The sequence below is a fragment of the Capricornis sumatraensis genome, chromosome 3 (genome assembly GCF_032405125.1).
Source record: "Capricornis sumatraensis isolate serow.1 chromosome 3, serow.2, whole genome shotgun sequence".
NCBI lineage: Eukaryota > Metazoa > Chordata > Mammalia > Artiodactyla > Bovidae > Capricornis > Capricornis sumatraensis.
The window spans coordinates 69,163,602-69,179,575 of NC_091071.1; the positions used below are offsets into that span (position 1 = coordinate 69,163,602).

The 15,974-nt window shown below is 42.2% G+C and overlaps 1 protein-coding gene across 1 annotated transcript in view; it reads left to right on the top strand.

Moving 5' to 3' along the window:
- SLC25A12 (solute carrier family 25 member 12) overlaps window positions 1–15,141 on the top strand; it is a 99,535-nt gene extending 84,394 nt beyond the window's left edge. Inside the window, exons 14-18 of the mRNA XM_068968469.1 lie at window positions 8,355–8,495; window positions 10,538–10,676; window positions 13,082–13,240; window positions 13,365–13,455; window positions 14,789–15,141. Coding sequence (XP_068824570.1) covers window positions 8,355–8,495; window positions 10,538–10,676; window positions 13,082–13,240; window positions 13,365–13,455; window positions 14,789–14,987 — 729 coding nt within the window. The 3' untranslated portion in view covers window positions 14,988–15,141. The remainder of the gene's footprint in view (window positions 1–8,354; window positions 8,496–10,537; window positions 10,677–13,081; window positions 13,241–13,364; window positions 13,456–14,788) is intronic.
- The last annotated feature ends 833 nt before the right edge of the window (window positions 15,142–15,974 follow it).

Genomic DNA, 15,974 nt, shown 5'->3' on the forward strand with positions numbered 1-15,974 from the left:
GTATTGGTTTTTTTGTTTGTTTTAATTTTCCTGAGCATTATTCCATGGTATGAATTAACTACAATTTGCTTTCCATGCTTCTATTGAAGGACATTTTGGGTTGTTTTCAGTTTTTATCTATTATAAATAAGGTTGTTATAAACATTACTTAGTACCTAAGAGTAGACTAGGGTAGATGTATATTCAGTTTATTATAAAAGAAACTGCCAGTTGGTTCTTTGACGTGGATGTATCATTTTACAGTCTCATCGGCAGTGTACAAATATTCCAGTTACTCCCCATCCTCAAAATGTTTGATATTTTTAGTCTGTTTCAGTTGTTCTGGTTGGTCTGAAATGATATCTAGTTGTGGTTATAATTTGCATTTCTCTGATGCCTAAAGATATTGAGCATCCTTTCATGTGTTTATTGGCTGTTTATCTTTTTAGGTGAATTATCTGTTCTAGTCTTCTGTTTTTATTAGGTTACTCATTGTTACTGTTAATTTGTAGGAGTTCTGTATACATCATGGATACAGTCTGTTGTCAGATATATGTGTTATGAATATTCTTTCCAGTCTGTGACTTACCTATTAATTATCTTAATGGTCTCTGTAGTGGTTTTATGAAAGAAAAGGATTATGTGAATTTCTTAGACATGTCCGTAAACCTAAGTGGGAAAAAATTTAGTGTCTCTTTGAGTCAACAGAGAAGTCCCTTGAAAAGTCTAAAGGGACTGACCTATATGTATTTTCTAATGATCTCTCTGGTTAAGTATCTGTTTTTATGTTGTTAAACTCTAGCCAGAGCACTTAGGAGCTTCCCTGGTAGCTCAGCTGATAAAGAATCTGCCTGCAATGCAGGAGACCCTGGATGGATTCCTGGATCGGGAAGATCCCCTGGAGAAGGGATAGGCTACCCCCTCTAGTACTCTTGGGTTTCCCTGGTGGATCAGACAGTAAAGAATCTGCCTGTAATGCGAGAGATCTGTGTTCGAACACTGGTTTGGGAAGATCTCCTGGAGGAGGGCATGGTAACCCACTTCAGTATTCTTGCCTGGAGAATATCCCCATGGACAGAGGAGCCTGGTGGCCTACCGTCAGTGGAGTCGCAAAGAGTCAGACACAGCTGAGCAACTAAGCACAGCACAGAGCACTTGCCTAACTGATCACATTTACCTACTTCTAAAAGGACAAAAGTCATAAGATTCAAAATGTATATATTGCTCAACAAAGGACTGATGGCCCCAATATGCTGCAGGCATTTTCATAGCCCTGTATGAACATACGTCTTGGAGAACGCACCCGTTCCCTTGTACCTTGCTTTCTGTCGGTGTGGTGCTCTCACCTTGGTTCCTGCGCAGGAGCTATGTGAGGTAGATAAGGTAAACGATGGAATCTCTACTGTCATATTAGGAAACCAAGGAATGAAAAGGTTATGACCTATCTACGGTTACAAAGCTAACAACCATATAGGTCGACAGCTTTCCAAACCCGGATCTTTGTGTTCTTTTTTCTCCCTTTGGCCTCTGTGTACACATGGGCTCTCACACCACCATATCCATGCCCATACAGGTGTAGCAAGAGTGTAGCATGCTCCCACTTGTTAGTTGGAGCATTTACTAATCCTGGGAGCCCGAAGTGGTAGCTCACTAGCTCCTTAAGCCGTGTCTTTCTCAGCAAGCTGAGCTTGCAGATCTCTATAAAGAGCTGTTTGGAAATGGTCTCTTCAGCTCCCATCCCCAGGAACCAGTGCGGTCTCAACTTTATCCTTGCATACTTACATGAACACACACACATATGCACACATATTAAAAGTCCACATATATTATGTCAGTATGTGTAATTTAATCTATTCATATCTCTGAACACCCTGGCATTTATCATCACTCCTTTTAAACTATGACTGTCTTGGGCTCTTTTAGAGCGAACCATAGTGTTTCCCGTTGCTTTATAAAATAGTGCTTGGTGGATGGCATTGTGAGCCAGAGCCACTGTCTCTCTTCATCCTGCTTGAGTCAAAGTGACAACTAATTCTTTGACTCTTATTTGTTTTTCTGGCTGTTTTAAATACATATATATTGTACATCTGTTCAAAGAGCCATAGCCTTAAATTGAAGTTAGATTTTCACTTGTCTCTGTAAGGGAAGACTTTATAAAATGAATTGTTTAGATTGGACATTTGGCAGTTGGAGAGAAATAATTTCAAATATAAGAGACAACAGATCAAAGAGGGAAGTAAACAGGGGACTTGGTGCTTGGGGGTGGAGGGGTGGGGGTGGGGTCATGCAGCCGGTGGCAGGATCCCCAGCGTCTTTGTGGTCTTTGCCCCTGGGTAGGATTATGCGGGCAGGTCGAACAGGCCCAGTCCTGTGTGTAGCCCCTTGGTCTCAGGCACATCAAAGGTGAGTGGTGACATCTCAGTATTACATCCTTTTCTCCTGACTTTTGCTGTCAGCTTTGTCTGTTATTCACTCAGTCGTGTCCACCTCTTTGCGACCCCACCCTGTGGACTGTAGCCTGCCAGGCTCCTCTGTCCATGGAATTCTCCAGGCCAGAATACTGAAGTGGCTTGCCATTCCTTTCTCCAGGGGGTCTTCCTTACCCAGGGAGCGGACCTGGGTCTCCTGTATTACAGGCAGATTCTTTACTGTCACCAGGGAAGTCACTAAATCTTTAATAACTAAAGCTGTCAGCTTTAGTTTGTTTATTTTCCCATTAAAAAATTATGCAACACAAGATGATATGGAGGTTTTCCATTCTCTATTTTCTGTTGGATGTGGGTAAGCCTCATTCAAAATGAGATTTGTTCTGTCTCGTTGTGTCATTTGTAATTCAGTTCTGGAACAAAGAAATGACAACTTAATACTGAAAAATGGAAGCATCTAAGTCAGTTTTAATATTAATGCGTGCATCTCTTTAAAACAATAAACAACAAGTTTGAGAGGGAAGTTTGGCAGTTAGAGGTTAGAAATTAATTTTGGTGATTTGATGAGTGAAAAAATTCACCAAAGGTATTATTGTATGAAATGGTGTGCTGGTTAACACAAGTACAAGGTAGGAAGGTAGGAAAACATCAAATTACACAGTGTTCATTTAAGACTACATAGCTGTGTATCATCATGTTTTAACCTGAAGTTTTATTTATCTCAGTGTCTATTATTTCAGATCACTAGCTTTGGAGAAGGCAATGACAACCCACTCCAGTACTCTTGCCTGGAGCCTGGCAGGCTACAGTCCATGGGGTCGCTAAGAGTCAGATGTGACTGAGCGACTTCGCTTTCACTTTTCACTTTCATGCATTGGAGAAGGAAATGGCAGCCCACTCCAGTGTTCTTGCCTGGAGAATCCCAGGGCCGGCGGAGCCTAGTGGGCTGCCGTCTGTGGGGTCGCACAGAGTCGGACACGACTGAAGTGACTTAGCAGCAGCAGCAGTAGCAGCAGCTTTACTTAGTTTGATTTTTTTTGATGTCCATATATGCATAGGTAGATAAGCCTATTAAAAATTTTGGATCCACAGATAACTAGGGCTAACTAGTTTTTTCAAATGCATTTAAAGTATATGAATTCCCGTTTACCGTGGGGAAGCATGTATGAGAGAGGACCTGGTCTGTAAAAAGAGCCATTGTTTCTAAGACCAGTTCTGTTTCTTTTTTCTGGTGGCAGGGGTGGGGGTTGTTTTTTGTTTTTGAGTAGTTAGTACATTCATTTGATTCAGAATTTAAAAGATACAGTGGCATATGCTTTGCAGATTCTTTCTCCTACCTATTTACTTCTCCCAGGGGTGCAACCAGTGTTTTCATCTCTAATCCTTTCTGCTTCTGATAAACTTAACTAAATTTTGACATATTTGTGATAAATGGGTGCCTAATGTTTTATGTTCTGTTTATGTCACTTAGGATGATTTTATTACCTAATATAGACTGAATAAGAGCATGGAATTATTTGTGCTTAAATATTTACTTATTGGTCATTTTAATTTTTTTGTTTAATTTTGTTGCTTTTAAAAATAGCAAATGCCAGCCTAGTTGTAAAAATACAGATACTTTTTAAATTGAAAAGTTACTATATTTTTATTTCACACTTTAACACATCTGAAATTCTGTATATTTAGTGATTATATTTTGGAGAAGGCCATGGCAACCCCACTCCAGTACTCTTGCCTGGAAAATCCCATGGATGGAGAAGCCTGGTGGGCTACAGTCCATGGGGTCGCTAAGAGTCGGAGACGACTGAGTGACTTCACTTTGACTTTTCACTTTCATGCATTGGAGAAGGAAATGGCAACCCACTCCAGTGTTCTTGCCTGGAAAATCCCAGGGACGGCCGAGCCTGATGGGCTGCCATCTCTGGGGTCGCACAAAGTCGGACACGACTAAAGTGACTTAGTAGTAGGAGTGATTATATTTACTGTAAGTAGTATTTTTTTTTCCCTGTGAATATCTGTTATTAAATTCATGATATCAAAATCAGTAGAGTCTTAAAATAGAGGAGAAATGATATTTTCCTGATGTGTTTCTCAGAGGGCAACAGTTAAGGATGTGATAACATCATAATCTTGTTCTTTGTCACCAGATTTTCTTATCAGAGTAATTGAATTAGTTGCAGATTTTATTACCCCTTCTCCCTGTTCCCAGTTTAATATGTATGAGAGTGGTTAACCTCAGAGCTTAAAAAAGGACAGTGCATATTTGCCTTGTGTGTTTTCCTTTAAGTATTATAACATACCCAAAGTTTTAGACAAATCAGATAGCAATCTTTATTATTCAGTGTTTCTGTGTTACTGAACTCAGGCTTGGCTGCTTGTATCTTGAAAGCCAGTACTTGAGAAGTAAGTGTTGGTTAGAAAAGGAAAGGTTGCTTAATTCAGGAGGCCAGCAATCTGGGCAGAAGGCAGACTCGGGTCCAAAAACCAACTTCAAAGATTCTGTTCAACTGTGAACGTTTTTAAAGGGAGAATCATCTGGGGAGGGGGATCAGTCTTCATTATCTTCCACTGTGTACAGAGTCAGTGGTGAGAGAATAGGGCAGGGCTCCTGCAGTCTTGTACTAAGCCTGAAGTCGCCATCCTCCCCCTGCATGGGGGGCCTTCGTTCCTATAGAAGTCAAAGGTAATTTGTTCCGTGTATTTCTTGGGGAGGAACCAGAACCCTGCCTCCTGCTGCATTGTTGTTTCTTGACTGCTCCTGCTTTGTCTCTGGGCTTCTGCTCCCTCCCTTTCCTGAAAAGCAACTCTATGAATCTGTCCTTTGGAACTCAGGGAAGGTCAGGGAGGCTGAAGGAAGCCTATTTCCTACAAACTAGAAACAGGAGACGGAAAGGATCCCACAGGGTCTTGTTCCGTTCCATCTGGATATTGTCTGTATATTCCTAGGTCTGTCATAAAGTTCTTAAACATGATCATTTTTAAAGAATAGATAGATCATGAAATTGGTAGAAATTTTCTCCTTCAGTCATAGTGGAGTACATACATAGGTTTGAAACAAACACACAGGTGTGCGCCTTGCTTTTAGTGTCATTTCATTGTTTCCACATTCACTTGTTATATTTCATGTATTTTACATATATGGGAACATAAATATATATATGTGTAGTTTTGTGATTGTGTCCAGTGAGTTGATGGGACTTAGTATATGTTGTTATTGTTGTTCAGTTGCGCAGTCGTGTCTATAACTTTGTGACGCCACGGAGTGCAGTATGCCAGGCTTCCCCATCCTTCACTATCTCCCTGAGTTTGTTCAAACTCATGTTCTTTGAGTCGGTGATGCCATCCGACCATCTCATCCTCTGTCACCCCCTTCTCCTCCTGCCTTCAGTTTTTTCCAGCATCAGGGTCTTTTCCAATGAGTCATGTCTTCGCATCAGGCGGCCAAAGTATTGGAGCTTCAGCTTCAGCATCAGTCCTTCCAATGAATATTCAGGGTTGGTTTCCTTTAGGATTGACTGGTTTGATCTCCTTGCTGTCCAAGGGACTCTCAAATCTTCCTCAGGACCACAGTTTGAAATTATCAATTCTTTCTAACTGATGAAAGCAAGCTGAAAGAAAAGCTTCTTTTATGGTCTGACTCTCACATCTGTACAAGACTACTGGAAAAACCATAGCTTTGACGATATAGCCCTTTTTGTATATGTAGTACAGGTGCTGGGTAACAGATCTTAAAGGCGTGTAATGGTTAATGTGTTTGTGTTTTCCTTCTTTTAGCTGTACTGTTTGAATTGAAAGCCTATTACATGTACATGTAGGAAGAAACTGGAGAGTTGTTAAATACAAACTTCACTAAACTGACAGTTATTTCAGAAGAGGAGGAGGGACCTGTGTCTGTGTGGTTGGGGGCACAGTGCTATTTGGAGTATTCCTACTCTGCAGGATTTTATAGTTTACTAATGATTAAAAACATGAAAGAACTTTGTATTTATTTAAACATAATGTCCATATTTAATGAGTAGAACCCAGGGGTTGACCTCATCTGGTGGTGGTGAATTTGGGGGATTATAATAAAAATTTATGCTTTTTTTTTTTTTAAATCTGCTTTAGTTTAGAACATAAAGCGCATTTTCCCGGAGATAGTCTTTGCAACCATTATTTAAACAAGAGATTTCAAGGAAGTAGTAAACTTTTATAATTGGTTTGGTCCTTAATACTAGCTACAGGAGCAATTACTTGGATTATCATTTTAACATAATTTTTCACCCAGCAATCCTTTTCAAAGTATTGTCTCCTTGGATTGAAACACTGAAATACTTTCTCCTGCCTGCAGTGCAACAGATTAAGATGCAGAAGCAGGGGCAAATCAACGTGTAAAATTGGATCAGTCGTCATTCAGGAACCTTTGTGCCAGTGGTCTGGGTTGTATAGATTTGGGAGTTGCAGGAAATCCAGAGAGAGACAGCAAATTGCTGCACCCCAGTACTCGGTGGACAAAAAGAGGATTAGGGCCCTGAGGAATCCAGGGCAATCAACTTCCCACCAAGAGGAAAGGAATCTTGTGTCAGTGTTGGCAGTTGTGGATGTTGATAGGAATGAGGGATCAGGGTGAGAACAGGAGTGTTTTGTTGGTTTCTAGCCCCTGGTCAGTTAAGACAATGGTCTGGGACTTTTTGCTGCCCCTTGGAAAGGGGGTGTGGAGGGCTGTGGGTTTTAGAAAAATGAACAGGAATATGAGTGAAGGTGAAGTATTGAAGTGGCATTGAATGTGGCTTGTGGGTTTTATGGGTGTTTATAGTCCTTCTGTACCTGTGGAATTCCAGTGCCCAATGAGGCTCCTGTTTCACATGTGACATGCTATTACAGTGAAGTTATGATTATGTAATGTAATTATGATTATACGAGTGTGGTTCTGATTATATAGTGTAAACAGCTACACTTAAGATGACAGTGTGCAAATGAGATTTTTTTCACTTCATGAATGGAAATGTATATATATTTATGTTTTAAAATTTTTATTTATTTTTATGTATCCCTATGTGTACACATACACATGTTTTGTTTTTTTTTTTCCTTAGGGAAACCAGAAAAGGTGTTGGTAGCAGTTTTGTTAAACATTCTCTCTCCTCCCCTCAACAGATTTCCAGTGCACATACACTTTCATTATCTAAATTTAAATATCTCTATGGTCGCTCACCATGGGTGAGTGTGGAGTGTGGCTTTGGTTTGCCCTCTCTTGTACTTGTGATAACTAGATGCTCCATTTCCCATCTCTGTCTTGAACAGTGTGTCTAGTTTGGTCTTGAAATGATACTGCAATTGTCCTTCCAAATTATCTTCTTTTGTGTGGATGTAGTTGCAGAGTTTTGTGCAGGATAATACATTTTAGAGTTTGAACCAGAGGAGACTTGCCACCTTTGACTAGCGTGGGGCAAAAACACCTCTGTGTTAATTGCTCTACAGTCCAAGAAAGTGGCAGCAAGTAGTTGAGCTAAGGAGACTGCTTGCTTTCAAGAAGAGGAAAGAAGCTGTGTAGATCCGAATTTTAGCTCCAGCTTGGTGGAAGATACCAGTCAATCTCCTACCATCTCTTTCCCTTTCACTGGAGCACCAGCTGCCACATCTGGCTTCACTTTTGTTTTCCAAATGAGTTTATTAGTTTTGCCATTTTGGATATGGCTGGGTTGACCCAGGAAAGACTGGTCTGGGAAACACTCCTGACATTTCAAATAGAAGCAAAACTAGACATAAGTTGATTTGAGACAGAGTTTGGGGCCATCCCTGTGAGCCCTTCCAGCATCAGCCAAAGCATCGGACTCTCTTTCCCCTCCCTGCCAAGGGGGAGGGGTAAAGAGGTGCAGTGTGGAGGTCCCCAGATTTCTTTTGGCTCTACTCCGGGTCAGTCGGGCTCTGATATGGAAATCTGCTCTGTCTCTCCTTCCTTGCCTGCAGGCTGGCGGCTCTCAGGTCATCTTCACTAACCCTCTGGAGATAGTAAAGATTCGCCTACAGGTAGCTGGAGAGATCACCACAGGACCCAGGGTCAGTGCCTTGAATGTGCTCCGGGACCTGGGACTCTTTGGTCTGTACAAGGTGGGTAGATTCCCTTGGGTTATCTCAATAGAGAGGGTGTAGTGTACTCCATAGAAATGTGAAAAAAATGTCAAAACCAGACTTCTTCCCTATAAATGGAAAAGCAATCTTGTCCAGCAGGGTAGTTCCTATAGTAGAAAATCAAAACAAAAAGAAAAAATCAGGACACTTCTATTAGAGGCAGTGGGATGCACAGCCACGCCGTCCTGTTGGCATCTTCAGGCTTTTATGAAGTTGCCAGCAGGGAGGCCAGCACCACAGACCCGCTGGCTTCAGGCTCACAGCCTTTTATTTACCGGTGGATATGGGAAAAGTTTCTTTGGTGTTCTTTTGGGGCTGTTTTAGGACTGACTTCAAAATAGTCATATGTTTATTTTGAGTCTGATCTATCTCCATTGTTATCTTCACAGTAGGAGCTTGTCTTTGTCTTAATAATTTGACCACAGTGAAACAGTAGTGGAGTTTGGTAGGATTCAGGTCTTTAAGAAGTTAAGTGGTGGGATTTGTCAATAATGAATTGCATTTTAAAAAAGCAAAACAAAAGCAAACCGGAGTGTACTGTACTTTAGCAAAATGCCAGTCAACAGATTCCTTCCCTGCAGGTATGCTTACTCCCATCATTACAGATCAGATGTAATGGAGCAGAAGCTATTATTTTTCTTAAACAAGGAAGAGTATTTCTTTCTCTTCTTTCGCCTGGTGTAAGGGGAGGGATACGAAAATTTAGCTTTTATAGACAACTGTGTTTCCACAGCGTCTGATTTATTTATAGACCCATCACTGTAGAAATGTGTAAATTGGCTTCTGTAGCTGCAAATTGGAAATTAGAAATTCTCTGTATTAGAATCACACAGCTTCAAACTACAAACTGGTCTCTTAGGACCAATGATGCCTGTAAACCGATGATGCCTGTCCTGAGAGTTTTGTACATACTCTCCTTTCTACCCCCAACTGCCATCCTTTTTAGAATTCCCTTTGAAAACTGACTTTATTAAAATTATTTCTCTCTGTAGCATCTCTCAGAGAGTCCCAGGAAATTTTTTTTTTTTCTTTAATGTTTGAGTTTGCCTTTTAAAAACAGAGCCATCCGGAAAACAAGTACCAAAGGTGGAGTGTTTCCCTGGCTGGCTAAAGCCTGAGCAGTAGGCTAGTGTGGGCTGAGGAAGGGGCAGTGTCAGTCACCAAGACAAGCTGTCTGACTGTTTCTACTCTCAAGGAAACTTCCTGTTAAAACATTCTGTCTGGGTTTCCCTGTCCTCTGCCATTTAGGACATAGGAAGTAAGGAGGGAAGTTTGGTGGTTTCTTTTTCCCCTTCCCTAGAATGTATTAGTTGTTCACTTGTGTGTGACTCCTTGGTACCCCATGAACTGTAGCCCACCAGGCTCCTCTGTCCGTGGGATTCTTCAGGCAAGAATACTGGAGTGGGTAGCCATTCCCTTCTCCAGGGCATCTTCCCAGCCCAGGGATCAAACCCAAGTTTCCTGCATTGGGGGCAGATTCTTTACCACCTGAGCCACCGAGGAAGCTTCCCTTCCTTTTCTAAGGCTCCTACCCATAGCTTCTTACCTGGTACTTCAGGGGCTCTAAGCTGAGGTGGATTGAGTTGGTAATTTGCTAGTTTGAGGAGCTGCCTTTGTTGGTTGCTTTGAAATCAAGCTATCAATACTGGGTTTCTAAGTCTGTTCCCAGCCACACCCCATCCCCTGGCACTCACCAAGGCGAACCAGAACAAGCAGCCTAGAGGTCCGAACATTGAATTTTTATTAACCTTAAAATCTGAATCCATACTGGAAATGCCAGGAAATTGGTAGTTGTCAGAATACCACCGTTAACTAACTCTAGGGCTCCCAGATCCACCAGACTTTCTCAAACTTGGAGCCGCGTCTCGATTTCCCTGCGCCTGACTTGTTATCCTGTTTCTCTTCCACGTCAGTCCCAATGCTGTCTGAGGGACAGCTCAGGCTTGTCACCCTGGATCCCTCGTGGTCATTCACACCTTGTTTATACAACTGTTTTGCACTCTTTCCTCACTCTGTGACAGGGTGCCAAAGCGTGTTTCCTCCGAGACATTCCCTTCTCTGCAATTTATTTTCCTGTTTATGCTCACTGCAAACTACTTCTGGCTGATGAAAACGGACACGTGGGAGGTATAAATCTCCTTGCAGCTGGAGCCATGGCAGGTAACTTTTTTTTTTTTTTTAAGCCAAAAGAGTCCCTACCCACCCCACCCCCATTCTCTAAGTACAGAATCTCTGTGCTCCTCTTCTTTACTTCTGGAAAGGTTATTGTTTGTATCTGACTTAGTTTAAATACGATCGCTTTTTCTCCTTTGTGGGGTATGCTATAATTCTGATGAGCGTTAATTACATTTGCATAATGTGGGTAAACAGCTTAATGCAGCTTAGGAACTCGCAGCCAAATTAGCTCTGCCCATCTCAGTTGGGCTTTCATCAGTACTGTGTTTCTTAGCCTCCTCTGCCCCTGAAACCTTGGGTGCAGTCAAGCTGAGCATTAACGTAGAGAAGTTCTTCACCACATCAGTTGCTTTGTTGCACCTCATCCTGATGCACAGGTCTAGCATCCCCTCACTTTCTTATTCTGTATAGTGCAACCAACATGATTCGGCTCCAACTTGAGTTTGAAACTGTCCGTATTCCTTCTGCCATCATCCTCATCAGACCAAACAGAGCCATACTTCCTCCTCAGCACCACCCCGTGGGGGCGTTTCTTCTTGGTTCTTAACATGCTCTGTCTTTTATTAATGGTTGTTTACATAAATTCTGCCCTCTCTCCTGTGCCCGGAGCCCCTTGAAGGCAGGGGTTTCAAATGTAGGAAGGTGCTGAGAAGCTTCCTCTCAATCCCATGCTCCAGCCTTTGTCTTGTGTTGAGAGGGAGCTGATTCCAGATAGAAGGGCAGGACCAGGTTGTCCTTCACTGCAGCAATCCTCAGATGCGGCAGAAGGAGGAAAGGGCATGTGTTTACTTGCCATCACTGCTGCTTAGGGAGAGAGACGGGCGAGGTGAATGAACGCAAGCCCAGCGCTGCTCAGGTGGCTCTGACCACCCAGGCTCCTGCACGGCACGCCTTCTCCTCTGGTCTGCGGGCTCAGCAAAGCAGGACAGTCTGGGTACCCCTGGGGGAGTGGTATGTAGCAGGAACCCTGGGTTCCAGGGGCGCTGGTTGGACATGTTATTCTCATCCGTGATGACAGGGAATGACTCGTGATGAGTAAGAAACTCTCCGAGGGAGCCTTGAGCCCTTATTTGGGGCAGTCACTTGCAGTTATAATTCAAAAGCCAGTAAAGCTACCTGCTCAGTCTTGGCACTGAGTGTTCATCCAGCTCCTTTCAGGTATACACCAAAGCCTCCCCAGTTGAAGTGAGGGCCAGCACATCTTTCCTCATCTTTGCTCTCTGCTATCCAGACAGCAGCAAAGAACACTTTAATCATGGACAGGCATTTTGCCAGTGGCTGATGGAACCAAGTAAACATCTTCATGGAGCTGTCAGCACCAGCTTCTTGCCCACAGACATTTGATGTCAGTTTTCAGAATTAGAAATGAATTTTTTTAATTTTTATCTGTAAAGCTTTGCTGGCAGGCACTAAGAACATTCAGGATTCAGAACATTCCAAAGGCAGGAATTTACCTAGTTTCATGTGAATGAGGTGTAGGGCTTGGCGGGAGGATATTTGCATCGTCTCTAACAGAGCACTCCCCACCGCCCGCTCCAACTACGTTCCCTGAGTGGCCAGCTCCATCTGCCTAGTGATGATTCAGTGAAATTCAGGCCAAATTGAATTTCTTCCCCCTGAGGAAGATCATCTTGCTCCTTTGTTCCCTGTTTTGCTTTATAAGTGAAAGGTGTGGTTGTGAAATCCTTCTTGAGTGTCCTGCCGCTGATGAGTCTCAGCGTGGCCCCAGGGAGCTGGGGCACCGGGAATGGCTGACAAGGCCTTTTGATGATCAGTTCCCCTCCTGTTCCCTAACTGGTTGCCTGGCCTCCTCTGCTTCAGTTGTAACGACTTCTGTCATGTAAGCATGTCTGAAAGGAGTCACAGTTAACTCTCAAGTTAGCCCCTCAAAGGGTGAGTGGATATGAGTATTGATAGTCACCTCATACAGTAAGGTGACAGGAATCAGCAAAAGAAAAAAAACCACACTACAGTTTGCTATCAGATATATTTAGCAGCTCATTAAATTGACATTATCCTCATTCTTTATTATACATGAAAATACTGTCTTATTTAAGAAAAGGAAAGAGGTAATAAAATAGTTGAAACCCAAAGGGGAACACTGGGAATTGTCCTAGTAATATTGCTCCATTTATTCCTCTCACTGTTCTTTGGGATCATGCAACATAGAGTGATTTTCCTAATACAGAGCGAATAAGAGAGTTTTGCCCTGACTCCACTGAAGCAGCTAGTGGGATTATATATCCTTTTTCCATTAGTGCCCAAGGTAGCTATATAAGAAGCATTGAGTTAAAGCAGTTAAAGTTGCTAATTGTACTGTTGGTTGTTAGCAGTCTGTCTGTCCTTTGTAAGGTATTCGGGATGAATTAAATGTGCCTTTCTCCTGGAAGGTGTGCCTGCTGCTTCTCTGGTGACCCCTGCTGATGTCATCAAGACAAGACTGCAGGTGGCTGCCCGCGCTGGCCAGACGACATACAGTGGTGTCATCGACTGTTTCAGGAAGATACTCCGGGAAGAAGGGCCCTCAGCATTTTGGAAAGGAACTGCAGGTAGGGGCTGGAGCCGTGCAGAAAGGCTGGTTGGCATTGGGGTCGGGCTCCCATTACTCACCTGTGGGCTTTGCTGTAGCCATCCTGCTGTTAACTGTCCCCCTCCCCCTTTCTCCCTCTTTAGCTCGAGTGTTTCGATCCTCTCCCCAGTTTGGTGTTACTCTGGTCACCTATGAACTTCTCCAGCGGTGGTTTTACATTGATTTTGGAGGCCTGTAAGTGCAACTTTTCAAACTCCCTTATAAAGAAAGCACCAAAACCCCAGACAGGTGTTTGTTCAGCCTATAAAGGCATTTTTGGGATAGCAACCGACAGGACAGAGGACCCTGCAGGAGCAATACGTTTAAAACAAACCATGGGCCTAAGACTCTTCACCATTAGAGGAGTAAGACTTGGACAGGGTGACCCCATACACAGCATTAAGCAACTGCTTGGGGAAAGTTTAGAGAGGAAGCAAATTAAAATGTAATATGAATAGTTGTCTTTTTAGTGTAAGCGGATACTGAGCTTCATGGATTTAGGTCCTTATTTGGCCTTTTTACCAGAAGTAATATAAATTTGTGTTAGTTACACTTTTGTAAACTTTTGAAAACTCAATCAATCCCTTTCACACCCTCATGATTTCATTATTCACCATGATTTATTATTACAAAGGTTTAGAAGTTCTTAGAACTAACTCTCTGCAAAAAAAAAAAAAAAAGGTTCAAAGAAAGGTTATGCCCATGGACATAATCACTGGTGAGATTTAGGCCACAAATTGGGCCTTTTGACGGTTAGTACTTGAAGCTTTCACCGTGGACAAGAGGAATCACTTGAATTTGCTGGGAGGGGAAGGTTGTGCCCAAAGCAAGCAATTACCAGCTTTTCAGCAGAAGATCAAATTCTGTATCTGAGTCTTTACTCCATAAACCTATGAATTCTTTTCCTGCTCAGAAGCCAGGTAGGGAGTTAGCTGTTGAACAATGAAGTTGAAGGAATTATACAAAGAAAGAAAGGACAATCTCAAAGTTTCAGGCTTTTCAATACTTTTGCATTCTGGAAAAAGTCAGAATTATATTTACTTCTCTTTAAATAATTTTAGTAATAACCTTCATGAGCTTATTACTTGAAAAGTTAGCTTTTATAATTATGTTACAATAAAAGAAAATGTAAGTTTTCTGCAGTTAATTTATGCTTAGTGTAAAAAATTGGGAAAATAGAAAAATCATTCGTAGTCCTACTTCCCAGAGTGGTAATATATGAGTGTTTTTCCTTCCGATCTCTCTTTCTGTGGATCTATTTGTGTGTATGAAATGGAGGCCATTTCTCTTCTAAACCAGATACGTGAATCATTGCAGCTATAAGTCATGACTAGTGCAGCATAATTGACAAGGAAAACATTGGACACTCTTCTTGGTGACACATGGGTCAGACTGAAAGTGTTCAGTGGTGTGTCATCTTCTTCATTTTCTTTTGTTTGTTTTTTTGGAGTATAGTTGCTCCACAGTGCCGTGTGTCTGCTGTTCATCAATGTTGAACACACTGACCATTGACTTTTCCTATCCACAGCAAACCCTCTGGCTCAGAACCCACACCTAAGTCACGCATCGCAGACCTCCCTCCTGCCAATCCTGATCACATCGGTGGATACAGACTCGCCACCGCCACTTTTGCTGGCATTGAGAACAAGTTTGGCCTTTATCTCCCCAAATTTAAACCTCCTAGTGTTGCTGTGGTTCAGCCAAAGGTGGCGGCGGCAGCTCAGTGATAAGACAACCGTTCAGTGTGGCAAAGTGCGCCCTAGAAAGAAGCCTAGGAGAGCAGCCTTGTAATGTATCCAGTCAGCTGCATGGTGCTGACTGAGCTGAAGAATCAAATTATTCTTTCTATATGACATATACATATATTTGTTTATAAACTAATCATTTGCCCAGGAAAAAAAAATTACAATGCAGTTTGAAGCTTTAGTTTTATGTGTTGAAATGTTTTCTAAGCCTTGGCATGAATTAGTGTTTTAGACTGCTTTGCACAGCTTGCACTTACAGCGACTGTACATATTGTACATCTTTGTACAGAGACATCTTGGCACCTCATCCCAACAAATCTCATTTATAGAATGTAATGCAGTTCTGAGTGGCTTGAAATGTACAGAATGTTTTGAAAGTGTTTTATTAAGAATCACATGAAAATAAATGTGTTAAAATTAAATTCATTCTTTTATTGGTGACTTATGGAAATAATGCATCAATATTGGATGTAATTAATTCAGCGCTTGTTTTCCATTCTGGAGTAGAAAGGTATTTGCTGATAAGAGGCGTAACGAGACCAAGTGCTGACACCACTGAATAAGAGGCCCTTTGGAACAGATGCATGCCAGCGGATGCCGGAGGACCAGGCCAACGAATTGCACGTGCTGATGTGTTTCCATGTGTATTTCATGTGTGTATAGATTCTCCTCTGTTCATCAACCAAAAGGCATTTCCTAGGCAGCGCCTCTCCTGTCAGTGTGCATATAGCAGGGATGTCTCCAGCATGACTGGCTTAGTTTTTGCCTTCCTCTGACACTGCAAGGCAAGGGCCTAGCTTTCAAAAGAGTAAAGAATACTTTGGCAGTTTTCATTCGTATGGATATGATTCCAATCAAAAATAAAATGCACACCAAAATGTATGCATGGAGTTGGATTTTCCTTCATAAATGTACTGATAGTGCTTTTGATTTTGATTCACTACCAGTTGCCAATGACTAGTGATCAGG